General features: G+C 32.0%; 1 protein-coding gene across 6 annotated transcripts in view; it reads left to right on the forward strand.

Annotated features, from left to right (window-relative positions):
- LOC101896020 (protein tramtrack, beta isoform) overlaps positions 1–16,029 on the forward strand; it is an 84,245-nt gene extending 68,216 nt beyond the window's left edge. For 5 of the 6 annotated variants that reach the window (XM_059123229.1, XM_059123230.1, XM_011294969.3 and 2 more), the window contains 4 exons: positions 3,988–4,354; positions 4,419–5,147; positions 5,914–5,998; positions 14,219–16,029. In XM_059123229.1, coding sequence (XP_058979212.1) covers positions 4,211–4,354; positions 4,419–5,147; positions 5,914–5,998; positions 14,219–15,969 — 2,709 coding nt within the window. In that variant the 5' untranslated portion in view covers positions 3,988–4,210 and the 3' untranslated portion in view covers positions 15,970–16,029. Of the gene's footprint in view, positions 1–3,987; positions 4,355–4,418; positions 5,148–5,913; positions 5,999–7,136; positions 7,526–8,636; positions 11,244–14,218 lie in introns of those variants that run through there. The other variant, XM_059123232.1, reaches the window with a different exon arrangement.
- Positions 16,030–17,884: the final 1,855 nt, after the last annotated feature.

A 17,884-nucleotide genomic window follows, 5' to 3' on the forward strand; every position in this document is an offset into this window, starting at 1 on the left:
TTCAAACTTTACATTTTAATTATTTTTCATTTTGGATAGTTCATAGGTAATTTCCATTTTTCGTTGATGTATTTATTTTAGAGATATAACTTGACCTTTAATTTAAATCTATTTTCTTAATTTTATTTTCATTTTGATTTTTTCGGTATCTTCGTGCCACTTCTTCAAAAAAATTACCATTTCACCTTTCTCGCCATCCTAGCCTCCTATCCCATTATAATTCTTATTTCCCAAAATTCTAATGTCCATTAGCATTACAATGGGGTTTTTTATGGATACCTATTCTGATTGTAATCTCTTCTTCCATTCCCTTTAATTCATATTGGAGGTAGGTTTTCAAGAGAATTCTCTTTAATTATGTTTATCAAGAGAACCTTCTCAACTACCCACACGTCGTTACGTGGTTTACAAGAGTAGTTATGTCTGTCCATCTCAGAAAATTTCATTAAGAAATCAACCACAACAATATGCTGTTGTAAATTAATTCATAGAATTTCTGATTCCATATTTTACAACAACGGTATTTTGTTTTGATACGTGTGTGTCTCTCTCCTTCTCTCATGCTCTCTCACACATAAGTTTACTCTTTTACATTAATTATTTTCCTCTGGTCGCCGAGAGTATATTTCTCTCTCGCCTTCTCACGACAACAGTTGCTTAATTTCTTATTGATTCCTTCACGTTTGCTTTTCGTTTTCTCAGTTTTCCTGTGGGGGCCTCTCATATACATATGTGTGAAGGCATGTGTGTTTGTGTATGAAACGTGGAGCATGGACAATGTTACGCCTTTTTGAGTTTCGTAATGATTGTTTTTTTTATTTTCGTTGTGTGTTTTTTTCTTTTCTCATGTACAGTAAAGGCATGCATGGTGCTGTCGCCGTCAGGCAAAATCGTCCCCGTTTGACTTGGCATACATACAGCAGGCATACCACCACACACATACACTTGGATGCCTACACATACACTAAGTGATCTCCTTCCCCCATACACGGGTTTTACATGACTGCTCTTTTGTTGTTGTTGCTTCATCTAATGTTATTTAACAACTTTGTTTTTGGCTGTACCCCACAATGGAAATCGAAGCCCTTTATGTTTTACTACCTTCCTCTCTCTCTCTGTCTGTCTATCAGCCTGTCTCCCTTGAGCCAAGCTTTTTGACTTTTGTTGGGTGGCAATTGAGTGTGAGAGGGTATGTGTTTCCCCCCATAATTTTGTGTTTTTTTCTTTGAAACCACAATCTATGCAGGGCTTGATCTTTCCCTCCCCACCCCTTGACTTTGTGGCTGTGTTATACACACGATCAAAAGTCCAATGTATTGGTGTCCCTGTGTGTGTGTCCACATTCAAGTGGGGGTAAAATAAAAACCCAGCTTTGTCAATGCGTTCGTCGTTATTGCGTTTCACAGTATTTTCTGGCGAGGACATTTGTGAAGTGTGTTGGAGAGAATTGGGATATTAAGAGGTGGAGAGAGGAGGGTGGGGGAATAGAGACCTTTTGAGTATATCTAACAGTATTTGATTGTTGTTATTTATGCCATGGCGATGGTGTGTTCGTTTGTTTGGTGGGATGCAGTCATCTGTGACGTGATCTGTTTGAAATGTTTTTCTTTTTTTTTTTCATATTTAGGATGGGTGTGTTGTTTGGTTTTCCATTCGTCGTTTCTCTTTGCCTGGCTGCCTGCCTGGCTTGTTGATCATTTTAATGTTTTTTTCTCCTTTGTTATTATTGTCGGCCGCTGTTCTCGTCGCCGTCGTCGTAAATGTTGTGTTTGGTCATTATCTCGTTGCTTTTATCTATTTCCGTTTTGAAATTAATTTTGTTTTTGTTTGAGGTTTTAGTTGTTACTGTTGTTTGTATTCTCCTTGCCTCCATATACACATAGTTGGTTTCCTGTTGTAACCCTTATGAATAAATACGAAAAAAAAATAATTTTGTAAATTAAGCATTTATGTGTTTCGTGTTGGTTTTCCATTATTAAGGAAAACCGGTTGTTTTATTTTACGTTCTTTTTTTCGGAATTCCTTTTTTTTTGTTTTTTTGCTCTGCTCAAATGGCACAAGTAACAACAAACACTTGTTACATTATTACAAGGCAATGCCTCTTTTTTTGAAATGTTTGTTGTTGTTTCATGGACAACGTTTGAAAGTTGTTTTTTTATTAATCATCAATTGATTTCGAGGATATGTAAAAAATAACAATTTAAGATTTGTATAAAAACTTGTACTTTTGGGAAACAAAATACACCCACATAGTTTTTTTTTTAATAATTTTCATTAAAAAATCGTTTTTCTTTGAGTTTTAGTTATTTTTATGCAAAATTGGCAGTGTGGTGAATTTCTTGAAAAACTCACCACACTTTGCAAAATGCATAGAAAGTTTTATTTTTTCTTGGTGATTAACTGAAAAATATTTTTTTTAAAATTTTCAAGCATTTTATGCAAATACCTCTTTAGAAAATTTTGTTGAGTCAATATTTTTCAAAATTTTATTTTTTTTTTTTCTTATAAATCACAAACCAATTGTTTCATTTCCATTAAATTTAAGGTGTGGTGAATTTCTCCAAAACTCACCACACTCAAATAATTGTGGCAAAAAATTGCCAAAATTTTAAAGATCATACAAAAAATATTAAAAAATTATAATGTCTTTAAAATCCCACAATTTTGGAATTTTTAATTTTCAAAATTGCTCTAAAAAATTTTTTTTGTCAAAGCCTAAATTCTTTTTTAATTTAATTACGCAACTGAAAAAAAACATATTTAAAAAACTTTTTGTTTCCCAATTTTTTTGTGATTAAGATCTACAAATATTTCTTCTATTGTGGTTAGCCAGCTAATTCTAATCATTTCTTAGAAGTGGCATCTAAGCTAATAAACCTCTCAAAGTTTTTATTACTCTATAGTATTTTTTAATTCTCTTCATTATTATTCTTTATGAAAAGATATTCAGTTCTCTGATTTCGTTTTGTTTATCCTGTCTACTACCCCTCTTCAACTCATAGTTCCATTGACTTTTAACATGCCGACATTACTTCCTTCTTTTTCCCCATTTATTATCCATATTCTTCTTCCATTCCCTATACCCATTGTGGTTTTGTTGTAGTGCTTTTGTGTGTGTTTGTGTATAGGAAAATTACACAGCATTCATTCTCCTGTTGAGCGCTGCTTTTTTTTTGCGGTCCAATGAAATTATTTACTTTTCGTGTTTCTGTGTTTTTTTTATGGCTAGAGATTCCTTAGCGCTGCTGTGTTGCTCCTAGACACGATTGTCGCTACTTTATTTTCTGATGGTGAGAAATCAAAATTAAAAAAAAATAATGTGCGGTTTTTATGTTTCCATCGTCATCAATTGCTGTTGTGCTGCTGCTGCTGCGACCCCATTCTCCACTCTCTCACTTTTTCTCTCTTATTTGTTCTCTCCATTTCTTAAAAGCTAAAATGATTTTCAATTTTTGTTTGTACAAATCACGAAGATCCTTTGTCTATTTTTAGCCATTGGGGGGTAGCAGAAACCGAACAAAAACAAAAAAAGCAAGAAAAACCATTCGAATGTTTCATCAGAATCAAGAAGAAAATTCGTTTTGTTTATCATCTCCTCGAGGCATTCGGCAAAAGAAAAGTATCCGTGAAAGTAGATTTAAGACTAACAGAAATTTCACATATTTGCTGTTGTTGTTGTTGCTGTTTTTAAGATTTTTTTGCTGCTGTTGTTGTGCCTTTACGTTTTTATTTTTATACCAGGAGCATGGTGGGGGAGGAGGGGTTCAAGAGGAGGAGAAGATGTCTTTATAATTTATAGCAATACCGCCGCCACCACCACCAAATATGCCACGATTAGGCAATACAGGCTAAATTTAGCCAACGCATTCAAGGAAGGAAGATTTCTGTGTTTTGGATGGCAATAGAAAATTTTCCTCCAAATACCATAATACATCTTATCCACTTCTGAAACTAATTCTAATTTTCTCTTTCTCTCTTTCATTACAGGAGCTCTTTTCTGATTAAAATGTTTTAAACAAGGAGTTTTGACATTTCAAAACACACACACAAAAATATCCTCAAGAAGAAACCCAAACAATTATTTTCCTGAAATATAAAAACACACAAAAAACCGAAGGATTTTGAAAATCCTTTCCTCCCAAAATTTTATTCTTTTCTACAATTTTCGGCTTTATCAAAATCATATTTTGATAAACACAACGGCTTCCAAATGAAGATGGCTTCGCAGAGATTTTGTTTGCGATGGAATAACCACCAAAGTAATTTACTATCCGTTTTCGATCAGCTGCTACATGCCGAAACATTTACGGATGTTACATTGGCCGTGGACGGTCAATATCTCAAAGCACACAAGGTAAGAGAAGGCATTAACATTTGAAAATCTGTTCCAAAACTAATCTCCCTCCTTTGCCTTTCAGATGGTTCTCTCCGCCTGCAGTCCCTACTTCAATGCCCTGTTCATAAACCATCCGGAAAAACATCCCATTGTCATATTAAAAGATGTCCCTTATGCCGATATGAAATCCCTCCTAGATTTCATGTATCGCGGTGAAGTTTCTGTCGATCAGGAACGTTTAACAGCATTTTTGCGTGTAGCCGAAAGTCTACGCATTAAGGGTCTAACCGAAGTCAATGATGATAAACCCTCAAGCAATGAACCCACACCCCAGCCACCACAGTTGCAACGCATCCAACCGTATGTGGTGCAAGGCCAACAGCAGCAGCAACAACAACAGCGTCATAAAACCCACCAAAATAATGGTTCACCCCTAACAACGGCTGCCGGCCAACAGAAGAGCCAGCAAGAGTCGTTACTCACACTGGCATTGGCATCGATGCCCAAACGTAAACGTGATATGGGCAATGATCATCAGTCAACGCCACAAATTGCTAGTGTAACGGGTCAACAAAAGCCAAGACAACAGCAACAGCAGCAGCACCAAGAATCCCTGCTAACGCTGGCCTTGGCTTCAATGCCCAAACGTAAACGTGGCAGGCCACGTCGTTTGTCGGGCAGTGATGATGCTGACTATGATGATTACGATGGGGAAATGGGTGATGGTAAAATGTGCAATGATTCGTATTCCGGCAATGAAGATGGTTCCGATGATAATCAAAGGGATTCGGGAAATAATGATGATTTGAATGTGAGTAAAAATACATTGAAAATTATGATTTAAGAAAAGGAGTTAACTTTCCCAAAAAACATTGAATTATTTATGAAAAATGTTTCAAAAAAGCATTTAGAAGTTTTGAAAAAAAATCAAATTAATTTTTTTATTGAAAATTTTCATTTTTCTTTTCATATTAGGAAAAATCAAGGTGTGGTGAATTTCCAAAAAAAAAAAAATCTCCCAAAAAACATTAAATTTTTTAGGAAAAATGTTTTAAAAAAGCATTTAGAAGTTTTGAAAAAATTTTAAATTTATATTTTTATGGAAAATTTTCATTTTTCTTGGCATATCAGCAAAAATCGAGGTGTGGTGAATTTCCAACAAAATTCACCACACCTTGAAAATTATGCGGAAAATTTTAGATTTCTTAATTATTGGCATAAAAAATAGGATTTTATTTTTCCACAATTTTTGCGGAAAATATTGAACCCAAAACGCCTTGGAAATTTTTTAAAATTCAAATAAACAACCTTATTGGATAGTATTTCAGTTAAAATATACATTTCCACAAAAATTAAGGTGTGGTAAATTTCTTCAAAACTCACCACACTGAGATAAATATTTCAAAAATTAGAATTTTTGGTAAAAAAGCATAAAAACTTAAATAGATCAAAAAAATTCAAAGAAAAAAATGTTTTTTTTATCTCAAAATGCTTGGAAAAAATAATATTTTCAGGTGTTTAAGTTGCCTTTTTGAGAAGTGAAATATTTACTGATTATCCTTTTTCTTATTTTACAGGAAAGTCACGACTCACTCTCACCCTCAAAGAAAGCTCAAATGAACCAGGAACGCCATCAACATCACGACGATAACAGCACATCCGGTAAGCCTTTTTTTATTTTTCTTCTGTACTCGTTGGGCATCAAAAATTCAAACAATTTTCATACAATACAATCAATCACCTGCATTTTTTTTCAATTGTAAAATAATGTAAAAAAAAGACAAAAATCGAAAAAAGTCTCCTCTTGTACATAATTCACAATTCATTGAAAAAAAAAAAACCAAATCAAAACATAAATCATTTATCTTTCCTCTGGCAAAGAAGAAACGATGCACCATAAAACAAAAACTAACCTAAGTTATTTCTTTGTAATTAACGCGTTGTTAGAATAGACCAATGATAATACGCCTCAAAACAATGAATCGGAAAAGCTAAAAAGGGATTTTTCTTTATTTATTTAAAACAGTTCAAAACTGTGTTGAGTTATGATTTTTAAAGTGAAGTGTGAAAAGGAATATCAAAAAAAGAAAAAGTGTTTAGTGATTTTCGAATTTCGGTAAATAAAAGACATACGTTTAACGTCGGCGCAGGTGAGTTCGAAATGAAATTTTGGAAACGTATGATGCCGTTTTAGAAAGAGAACAATTTGCAAATAACGAAAAATAGAAAGCTTTGTTGAACCAAAAAAAAAAGAACCTAAACTAAATCATGAAAATAAATCGGTATGAGCTTTTAGGGATTTATGGCCGACGTAAAAATCGTATAAACGTTTTGTAAAACATAAAAAATAATTACCATTTTCGAAAATCTTTAAACCCAAAATTTCGTTTTTAAATAAAAAAAAAACATTATCAAACAAAATTTATATTTCCTAGAATTTAAGACAAAAAAATAAAACTCTTAACAACAAAACAATAACGCCGTACATAAAACAGAAATGGCTTGAAATCCCTATAGCTTTTCCGATCACAAAATTTTTACATGCAGTATTATTTTTTACATTTGTTGGTATGATGCATAACACTCAAAATGTAAATTAAACCATTAGACCAAAGAAATTTGAATAACACTGCAAAACTTTCTTTTTTCGTGTGATTTGTAAGAAAATATTTTCTGTTTTTTTATTCTTTTTCTTAAAACAATGCATTGTACATTTTCACCACACTACCCCCCACTATACCCCCCAGTTCAAAAGAACATTATTCATTTAAGCGATTGTTGTTTTTTCATACCATTTTAGATGGCAATGACAGTGATAACGATGAACCCATGGACACATCTTATATGGAACCACAATTAATGTTGGATGAATACGATGAACCGGTTGAATTCAAATACGATCCAAATGCCAACGATTCACAAGAAAATCAACTCTCCAATATGTCGCAACAGGCCCGCCAACAAGCATTTCTCATAGCCGCCCAACAGAAACATCAACAACAATTGGCCGAGGCAGCTGCTGCAGCGGCCGGAGGCCTGCAAATGGCCAATGTTGTGGGTGCGGGCGGTATGACGGGTCAATTGTTGAATTCAATGGTTAGCATACCGAAGTTGGCGCCACTTGTCAAGCCTGTCAAGCCAAAGATTAATAAACGTGTTAAGTTGAAGCAAAATGGTGTTGATATTAAGGTAAGCATCTTGGGATTTTTCGAAGAGGTTTTTCTTTTATTTTTCAAAAAAGCAAAAAGAGTGTTACAACTCGACTTCTTGATTTAAAATCGTTATTTGTTTGATAATATGCATAAAAAGGCATACATTTCATGCAAATTTAAGGTCTGGTGAATTTCTGTCAAAACTCACCACACTCATATTTTTGCCTAAAAACATAGAAAATTCCATAATAACAGTAATTCCAGGTCTATATTATTTTTCAGATTTGAAATCTCAAAATTTGCAATCGATTTTCAAATTAATTTCGATAAAAAGACATTAAAACTGGTCTTTGGTAATAGCTACTTTTTTATTCTTGATTGAAAATCGTTATTTGTTTGATAATATGCATAAAAAGGCATACATTTCATGCAAATTTAAGGTGTGGTGAATTTCTTTCAAAACTCACCACACCCATATTTTTGCATAAAAACGTAGAAAATTCAATAATAACAATAAATTCCAGCTCCAGATTATATTTAAAATTTTAAATCTCAAAAATTTCCATCGATTTACAAATTAATTTCGATAAAACAATGAAATAAAGCCAAAAAGAGCAATAAAACTGGTTCTTGATTCAAAATCGTTATTTGTTTGATAATATGCATAAAAAGGCATACGTTTCATGCAAATTTAAGGTGTGGTGAAATTCTTTCAAAACTCACCACATTCATATTTTTGCCTAAAAACATAGAATATTCAGTAATAACAATAATTCCAACTCCAGATTATTTTTAAAATTTTAAATCTCAAAAATTTCAATCGGTTTTCAAATTATTTCGATAAAAAAGTGTCTAAAGTTGAAAATTTTCTAAAAAAATTAAAAAAAAATGTATATTTGAAAATGAAAATATTTAGCAATTTTCACAGTTTCAACAATTTTTGGTAAATATTTTTAAAATTTCACCACACCAAATTTTAATGTCAACATTTTATTCCTTTTTTTAAGCATTTATGAATTTATTTAAATTGCTTCCATGTATTTCAAAATTCGAGTTTGCTTTTTTGAAAATTAAAAAAAAAAATCCATTTTCAAAACTTTTTTATTTCCAAAGAAATCTGTATTAATTTAACCGTTCTTCCATTTTAGCCCTTTGCCAACACAACTGACTACATGGAAATGTTATCCAGCAACTACATGAATTCCGCCCAATTGCAAAAAATGAAATCTGCCCTCAGCGCCAGCACCGGCAGTCTAAATGTCAATTCACCACCACCCAAAACCAAATTGAATACATCGTGTAATTCCATTATTGAGGGCGAAGGTGAGGGCTCCGTACGTGATTACTGTACCAAAGAGGGTGAACACACGTACCGTTGTAAGGTTTGCTCTCGCGTCTATACACACATAAGCAATTTCTGTCGTCACTATGTCACCTCCCACAAGCGTAATGTCAAGGTCTATCCCTGTCCGTTCTGTTTCAAAGAGTTTACACGAAAGGATAATATGACGGCGCATGTTAAAATCATACATAAAATTGAAAATCCCACATCAGCATTGGCAGCGGCGGCATCGGGCAACCCATTGCCAATGCCAGGACAAATGTCGGCATCGGGTTCACAGAATGTGAGCGCATCTTCGACACCAACTCCACCTGATTTGAATGCACAGACATCAAATCAATCGTCAACTGGTGGGGGTAGTGGTATGGGAGGAGGTGTAATGGGTGTAGGCGGTATGGGCGGTGGTAGTGTGAGCATGGCTGGCGTTATGAGCGGCTCTGGTTTGTCATTGAATACATCAACACCAGCAGGAGGCTTGTCATCATCGGCGTCATCTTCATCGGTAAGCTCACCACCGGGAGCCATGGCAACATCGACGCCAACACCAACGCCCACTCCAACCGCAGCCACAGCAGCAGCCGCAGCGGTGGCGCAATGAATTAGCATTGTGTACTAATATTAGTATATGGTTTAAGTGTATAAATTATTAAGCAAAGGTTTTGGCTTTTTATGAAAATAGTAAAACCCCACCCCCACCACCTACCCCTCTTTAAGTTTTCATTTCTTTAACAAGGAATATTAGCAAAAAATACCCTTTTATTTAATTTAAACTATTATTATTCTCCCCCCAAATATTGTTAGGCTGGGACTCAGACGTTATAACTTTGTAATATAATTTAAAAAAAAAAAAAACAAAAATATTTAAATATTTAGCTTTTAAAGTTTGTGTTGGGAGAACACAAATCGTTTTTCAAAGGAATTCTATTTACAAAACACAAGAAAAAGGCTTCCAAAATATTCCAAAAAAAAAAAAAAAGAACGAAATAAATCAAAAAATGAACGCTTCTTAAACAAAACAATGTAAAGTAATTTTTATAGGATTCTTAATTTCCATTAAATATAATTAAAGAAAGAAACACAACAAACAACCCCCCGGTTAAAAGATTTCTTTGTAAAAGAAACTTTGAAAAAAGTAATTTTTCTGGGAAAAATTTCAAAAATTTTTTGTTATATTTTTTTTTTAATTAATTTTATTTTACCTCCCTTTTTCTGTTATAATTTTTATTTTTATTCTTTGAAAAATTCAGTTCTACTGTTATGATGTTGTGGAGTTTCCTTAGAAACTCCTGGCAAAGTTTTTTTTTTGTTTTAATTTTAAATGTTTTTCGAGTTTTTCTTTTATTTTTTTTTTTCATTTTTTGAAAATTTCGAATTTTCTTTATACGGATCTGCAAGTGAAATTGACAATATATTTCAATAAAAAACCACGGTAATCCTAGATATTTAGGATCCCCACTATTTGACCCCCACCATTCTTTTTTGTCTTTATAAGTTTGTGTGCAATTAATTCTATTTTTAGACATTTAGTTAATAATTTAATTTTTAAATAAGCAGCACTATCCCCTAATTATTTTTTTATATAATAAATATTTATAATTTAAAATGTAGCATTCACAATATTTTGTAATTTCATTTTTGGAGTTTTTTTCTTCGTACCCATTAATTACGTACAACAAAACAAAATCAAAGGTTAAAACAATTCACCATAGAGTGCCTTATGCCAACCAAGCAACACCTATCGACACATAAAGTGTACTTTGTTCCACAGCAATCACTAGACACTAGTACTTCATAAAACTAAACTAAAACTAAAAAAAAAAAACACAAAAAAAAAACAAACAAACTTATCAAAATCTTAGTTAAATTTTTTCACACATATATTTTTTATTAATAATTAAGTTTAATATATACTTTGTATAGACAAAAGAAAAAAAAAACAAAATATAGATGAAATCATTATCAAATCCAAGAATATATCAAAAAAATATCTACCTTGTTGCCTTCAAAGGAAGCTAATTCTAATTTAACTAATTAACATAATTTTTATGGCTACTTTTATTTTGTGTAAATTAATTGAATTGCTGGTTATATTTTGATTCTTTAATTTAAATTCAAAAAAAAAAAGGTTTATTTATTTGGCATGACCTTCAATCATGCTGTCGCACAACCTTTTCCTAGCTCCCTCCCAAACAACTCTTAATCTTTCTTTCTACCATATTTTTATAACTCACAACAAAACCCCCATTTGTTTTCTCTTGTAATATAACATTTGTTTTTTTTTATTAAATAATATTTATATGATTTTTTTGCAAAAGAAAATATATAAATCGGAGGCTTAATAATATCGCCAAAGAACTAATTTTTTTTATAAATTACCTACCTACCCCATAATTAATTATTAAAACAAGCAAAAGAAAGAAAGAATAAATAACATGAAATTAAAAACACAATTTGACACCTAATAAAAATTATTAATAATAACAACCAACCTCCCCAGCAATATGGTTAATGTTTTATCATTATAGTAATGTTAATTATTTTTTTATTTTTATTATTATTAATACTTGTATATTTTTTAAATTAATTTTTATGTACAGCATTCAAAAAAAAAAAGATCCACTGCAAACGAAAACAATTAATTATTATAATTAAAAAGCATAATTTAAATAAATCAATTAATTAATTAATTATTATTACAAAGAGAGAAATACAAACAAAAATTAAACAATCAACACACACAAAAAAAAACAATATTTTGGTTTTTTATTTATTTTTAGGGCAAATAAATAAAACTGGTGAAAATTAAGTTTTATTTTTTTTTGTTTTTAATAGATTTTAATTTTTTACAGCATAAAAATAAAAAGTGTACACATTTTCGGTTTGTGTTTATCCTGCAAAAGTTTTAAAAACTATTGAAATCAACAAAAATAATATTGTGGTGAGTTTCATATTGAACTCACCACTACTATGTAGATTTCTATAACGTTTTGTATTAACATTCTTACGGACAAAAATATTTCTATATATATTTTTTTGTATTTAAAAAATATATATTTTTCTAATTTTATGATTACATATTTTTTAAAAAATTCAAATTCGAAGTATTTTTTAGAAATTTTTATGAAAATTTTGAACAAAAATATCAATGAGAATCATTGTCTATGCTAAAAAAGTATAAAATACATTTTAATGAGCCAAAATAAAGGTGGTGAATTTCATCTGGAATTCACCACACCGAGGTAAATGGGGGAAAATGTTTAACTTTTAACGTTTTTACAAGAAAACACAATATTTCATTAAAAAATGACGCGATATACTTTTTTAGTATTAATTTCATTAATTTAGAATTTGTCAATATTTTTTTTGGTGAGAAAAATTATTTACTTTTTATGTAAGAAAAGAAATATTAACTCTGCTCTGGGGATACTAAGTTAATTGGTGTACTTTAAATTCTATTCAGAAAGATGATGAGTCTTTCATAAAATTTATAAAAATGAGAAAAAAAAATTATTATTTTTTGGAATTCATATCAAATTCCCGATTTAAATGCTCAATCATACATTTTTTATCATACAATATTCAAAGTAGACATTTAAATACGTACAAATTTAAGGCAGATGTTCGAAAACCATGAAATTTAGGGCATGGTGAATTTTCAAAGAAACTCACCATACCGCGGTGAACCTGAAAAAATACAGTAAATACCCTCTGTTTCAAGAATATTGTATATATTTACTGATAAGAGCTTTATATCCTTAACAAAGCATCGCCATCTCACAAAAATGCCCGCAAAAATATGAATATTGAGAACAATTTCAACTGCAATCTATGCAAAAGTGATTTTCCATAATAATTTAACCCTGGTTAACCATACAATGTTAAAAATAATGATTTTTATAGAACGAAATAATGAAAAATATTCGAATCGCATCAAATTTTAGGTGTGGTGAATTTCCCAAAAAACTCACCACACCGAGGTGAATTAACAAAAATGCATATAATTTGTTGTGCATTCAAAATTAACACCATTTCACATCAAAATTACATTTTAGAGTCAAAAAAATAAATTTTCTTTTTTAAAAATTATCTCTTTCAAATTCTCGCCATTTTAGCCGGGATTAACCATACAATGTTAAAAATAATGATTTTTATAGAATGTAATAATGAAAAATATTCGAATCGTATCAAATTTTAGATGTGGTGAATATCCCAAAAAACTCACCACACCGAGGTGAATTAACAAAAATGCATATAATTTGTTGTACATTCAAAATTAACGCCAATTCACATCAAAATTGCATTTTAGAGTCAAAATATACCTAAAAATTAAAAAAAAAAAACGTTTTCTTTTTTAAAAATTACCTCTTTTAAATTCTCGCCATTTTAGCCCCGACTAACCATAAATGTTAAAAGTAATGATTTTTATAGAATGTAATAGTGACAAATATTCGAATCGCATTAAATTCTAGGTGTGGTGTGCTTTTAAGAGGCAAAATATTCCAAAAAAACATTTTGAAAATAAATTAAATGCTTTTCCTTAAAAGTTTCCTTTTTTAAGTTTCCGCCATTTTAGCTCTGGTAAACCATACAATGTTAAAAATTTTGGTTTTTATTGAATGTAACAATGAAAAATATTCGAATTCCATTACATTTTAGGTGTGGTGAATTTCCAAAAAAAACTCAACACATCGTGGTGAATTTTCAAAAATGCGTATAATTTATTGAACATTTAAAATTTGCCTCATTTCAAAATTATATTGTGGAGGCAAAATATTCCAAAAATAAATTAAATCTTTTGTTTAAAAGTTTCCTTTTTTAGTTTTTCGCCATTTTAGCCTTGGAAAACCATACAATGTTAAAAATTTTGGTTTTTACTGAATGTAACAATGAAAAATATTTGAATAGCATTAAATATTAGGTGTGGTGAATTTCCATACAAACTCACCACACCGAGGTGAATTTCCCAAAATGTATGAAATTTATTCTACATTCAAAATTTACGCCATTTCACTTCAAAATTACATTTTGGACACAATATATCCCAAAAATTAAAAAAAAACAAATAAATTTTCTTTAAAAATTTCCTTTTTTTAAATTTTTGACATTTTAGCTCTGATTAACCATACAATATTAAAAATATTGATTTTATTAGAATGTAATAATGAAAAATATTCGAATCACATTAAATTCTAGGTGTGGTGAATTTCCATACAAACTCACCACACCGAGGTGAATTACCAAAAATGCATGAAATTTATTCTAGATTCAAAAAGTACGCCATTTCACTTCAAAATTGTCCACTTTGTTCTTATTATTGTCAATATATTTCTCAAAAATTAAACAAAACCAGAAAAATAATTAATTTCTTATTTTTTTATATTTTTTTAGTTCACCTGGTTACCAGTAGTCCAGAATTGTCACAAAGACTTTTTGGCATTACAAGCAGCAGCAGCAACAACAGTGCCGCAACCCCAACAAATACCAACAATAGTATTGTGACCAGCAATGCTTCCATGATTTCTTTAGTGGCACCCACTCCTCGGGCACAACAAACTTCATCAGCTTCATCGTCCTTGCAGGCAATTGAATTCAATGATAATATAAATGTACACTTGCCCACCATATTGGGGTTGAAATTAAAGAACACCGGACAACAACAAGAATTGCAAAATCCAACGTCACAGTCACAACAAAACAATACCATGGCCATAACTTCGTCCTCACAGTCCACAGCCACTTCAACAAATCCCAATTCATTGCTGAAGCAACAACTACGGGCCGGTCTCAAAGATCTGATTGATGTAACCTTGGCCAACAACAACAACACAAATAACCAACAAGCAACTTCCTCCAATGATCTGGTATCTTCCACTCACATGGACACTCAAGAAGCCTGCTCAGCCCTACAATCATTGGCCAATGCTGCCGAACGCCAGGCAGCCCAAAACAACAGTATACAACCACCATCGGCCAATAATTTACATCATCAATTCCTCTTGCACATGGCTGCCAATCCAATTATGAAATCTGGTGGAGATTTCTTCCAACAACACCAAAATGCCCTTCTCTTAAGGGAAGATGAAAATAACATAGATCTGCTAATGGATCAAAGTGATAAATCCGACCCGGAAATGTTGACATTGGCCGATGAAAATGCCGGCCTGGACTACAGTACAGGCAATGAGGGAATGGGTGGCGCCCAGGGAGAGAATAACGAAAACATGGATAGCTCATATAACAATTCCATGAATCAGTCGACCATGTCAGGTCACCACCATAGCAGTACACCACGTAGCAAAAATTCAAACGGAAAGCCCATACAACGTCGCCGGGTGAGACGTAAAGCTCAATCCTCCATAGACGATCAGGCCGAACAGCTGACTGAAATGTCTGTACGAGGTCTGGATCTATTCCGTTATGCCAGTGTCACCGAGGGTGTGTACCAGTGTACCGAATGTGCCAAGGAAAACATGCAAAAGACTTTCAAGAATAAATACAGTTTCCAGCGCCATGCCTTCCTCTATCACGAGGGCAAACACCGTAAAGTATTTCCCTGTCCATTGTGTGGCAAGGAGTTTTCAAGGCCCGACAAAATGAAGAATCACATGAAAATGACCCATGCCTCGTTTATGGCCAAGGAGATACAGAATTTTAATCCCTTGAATTATTTGATTAGTGCCGCTGCGGCCGATGAAATTCAGCCGACCAACTTTGGCAATGTTAATGGTAATCCCAGCTCTGCTGCAGCATCACAGCCATTGATAAGTCAGCTACAGTCTTCCAATCCAGCTCTAAGTATTATGATTAACAACAATGGTGGTGGTGACAACAACACGGAGGAGTGCTTTCAAAACACCACACAGCAGCAGCATCAGCAGCAAGAAAAAGAAAATCTTCAGCAGGAACTTAAACTTCCCACAGATATTGAAATAAAAAATGAAATTGTAATCTCACCATCACCCTCACCGCCACCACCGCCAGCATCATCGTCCTCATCATCAAGAATGGTCCATCAATTGCCCACGGGCACCTCAGTTTCCTTAGCTGAAACATCTTCCTTAAGTCTGCTCAAGTCGGCAGCCACCAATGCAACAACTAACGCTCAACTAAATGCACAAAGAATAGAAGAGGTGAAGTAGTAGAACTGCCATCACAATAGAGGTGAGAGGGGGAATCTTCAGAACCCCCCCCCCCCCCCCCCCCTCCCCCTCTCATTGATATTTACATTACATTTGTTTAAGCAATTTTGAAAAGACTTGGTAATTGTCCCATATCTTTAAACAAAATATGGGACAATAACTCACCACACAACACGCATAATATTTGCACACAATTTACTTAAGATATTTGGTTTTTTTAAACAAAACAAAAAAATAGTTTAAGGTTTTATTTCTTATAAGATTTTTATGTAATAATAAGTTTTTTTATTTGTAACTTAGTTCTATATAAGATATCTTCAAATCCGTCCAATTTTCCTAAACAAAAAGAGAAATGAAAGAAAATCAAAAATACTTTAATAAACCACACATACACATATTATATACATAAATACGAAGGAATCTATGTTATTTTAATTAGTTTATTATGTTATGTTAAATTTTGTATATTTTTTTTTAATCTTAATTTTTTAAATTTAGTTTTCTATTTCTTTGTCCTTCTTCTTCCTCTCCCCCATTTTTTCTATCTACTCTCTACGGACTAACCTGATGCAATAATTATTTTGTCCAAATTACATTTTTGGTATTTTCTTGAATTTTGTCCAATATACATTTGAGGAGATTTTAGGACACTAAGTTCGAGTTTTCTAATAAATTTTGTGGAAAAAGTCACATATATGACCTTAATATCCGATGTGATCTATCCTTAGAGGGTATATATGTTTTAAAACTGAGTCGTACATGAACAGATTATAGATCAGTTGTAAGCTGATCTCGAAAGAAAGACCTTCAAGTAATCCAAGAAATGTATTTATAGGAAATTTCATATCAGATGTTTTCATGATAAATTACCTTTCTACAGATTTTTAAAGATTGAATATCTTTAAATAGTTTCCAAATCTTAAATTTTTATATTTATATTACTTTGTCGCAGGCAGACAAACAAGAAAGAAAAACATTTCCCTCCTTATTCCTCTCCGCCATTTTTCTCTACGAATGAATTCAATTTCACATCTACTCTCTGCGGACTAACCTGATACTATAACAAATTACATTTTTGGTATTTTCCTGAATTTTGTCCAATATACATTTTAGGAGATTTTAAGACACTAAGTTCGGGGTTTCTCATAGATTTGTGGAAAACGTCACACATAGGACTCTAACATAAGGCGTTATCTAGCATTAGAGGGCATTTATGTTTTAAAACTAAATCGTAAGACAAATCCGAAAGTCTGATGAAGTTGGAATGCAATGGCATTTAAGTAAAAAAAATTCTTAAAAATCGGAAATTTTCTAAAACACATGTTTTTAAAACTAAAGCCTTGTCAAATGAAGAAAAGACATTAAAAAGATCCTCAAATAATCCTGGAAATGTATTTATAGAAGATTCATATTAAATGTTTTCATGAGAAAATACCTTTCTACGGGTTTTTAATTCTTTAAGATCCTCAAATAGTTCCCAAAAAAAAAGAAGATTGATTGTCTTTAAAAGATAGGATATGGTCTGCTGGACTTCTATTAATAAAGGATATTGGGATGGCTTTAAAAGGATATTATCATGACCCTTTAGAGATTTGGTTTGTTTTAAGGATGCACAAGGACACGGTAGTCGGCAATTGTTTTACTCGTTCATCCTAGAAAGAATAAAGTTGTTGGTGATAGGAGAGATATAGAAACAAGAAATAGATGACGGGTTGTAGGGAGTAGTATATTTAGCAGGTTGGTTTGAAATGCTTTAAGCAATCTTGTAGATGATGTTGGAAAATGGAAAACAAAAATCTTCTATAAAAGATGATCGATAGCTAACCAAATGTATTCTATTCGAGGAGGATTATATTAGTATATTTTATCTAAGACTATCAACATCTTCTGATGTAATTTAAATGTAGAAGATCTA

The sequence above is a fragment of the Musca domestica genome, unplaced genomic scaffold (assembly GCF_030504385.1).
Source record: "Musca domestica strain aabys unplaced genomic scaffold, Musca_domestica.polishedcontigs.V.1.1 24, whole genome shotgun sequence".
NCBI classification, from domain to species: Eukaryota; Metazoa; Arthropoda; class Insecta; order Diptera; family Muscidae; genus Musca; species Musca domestica.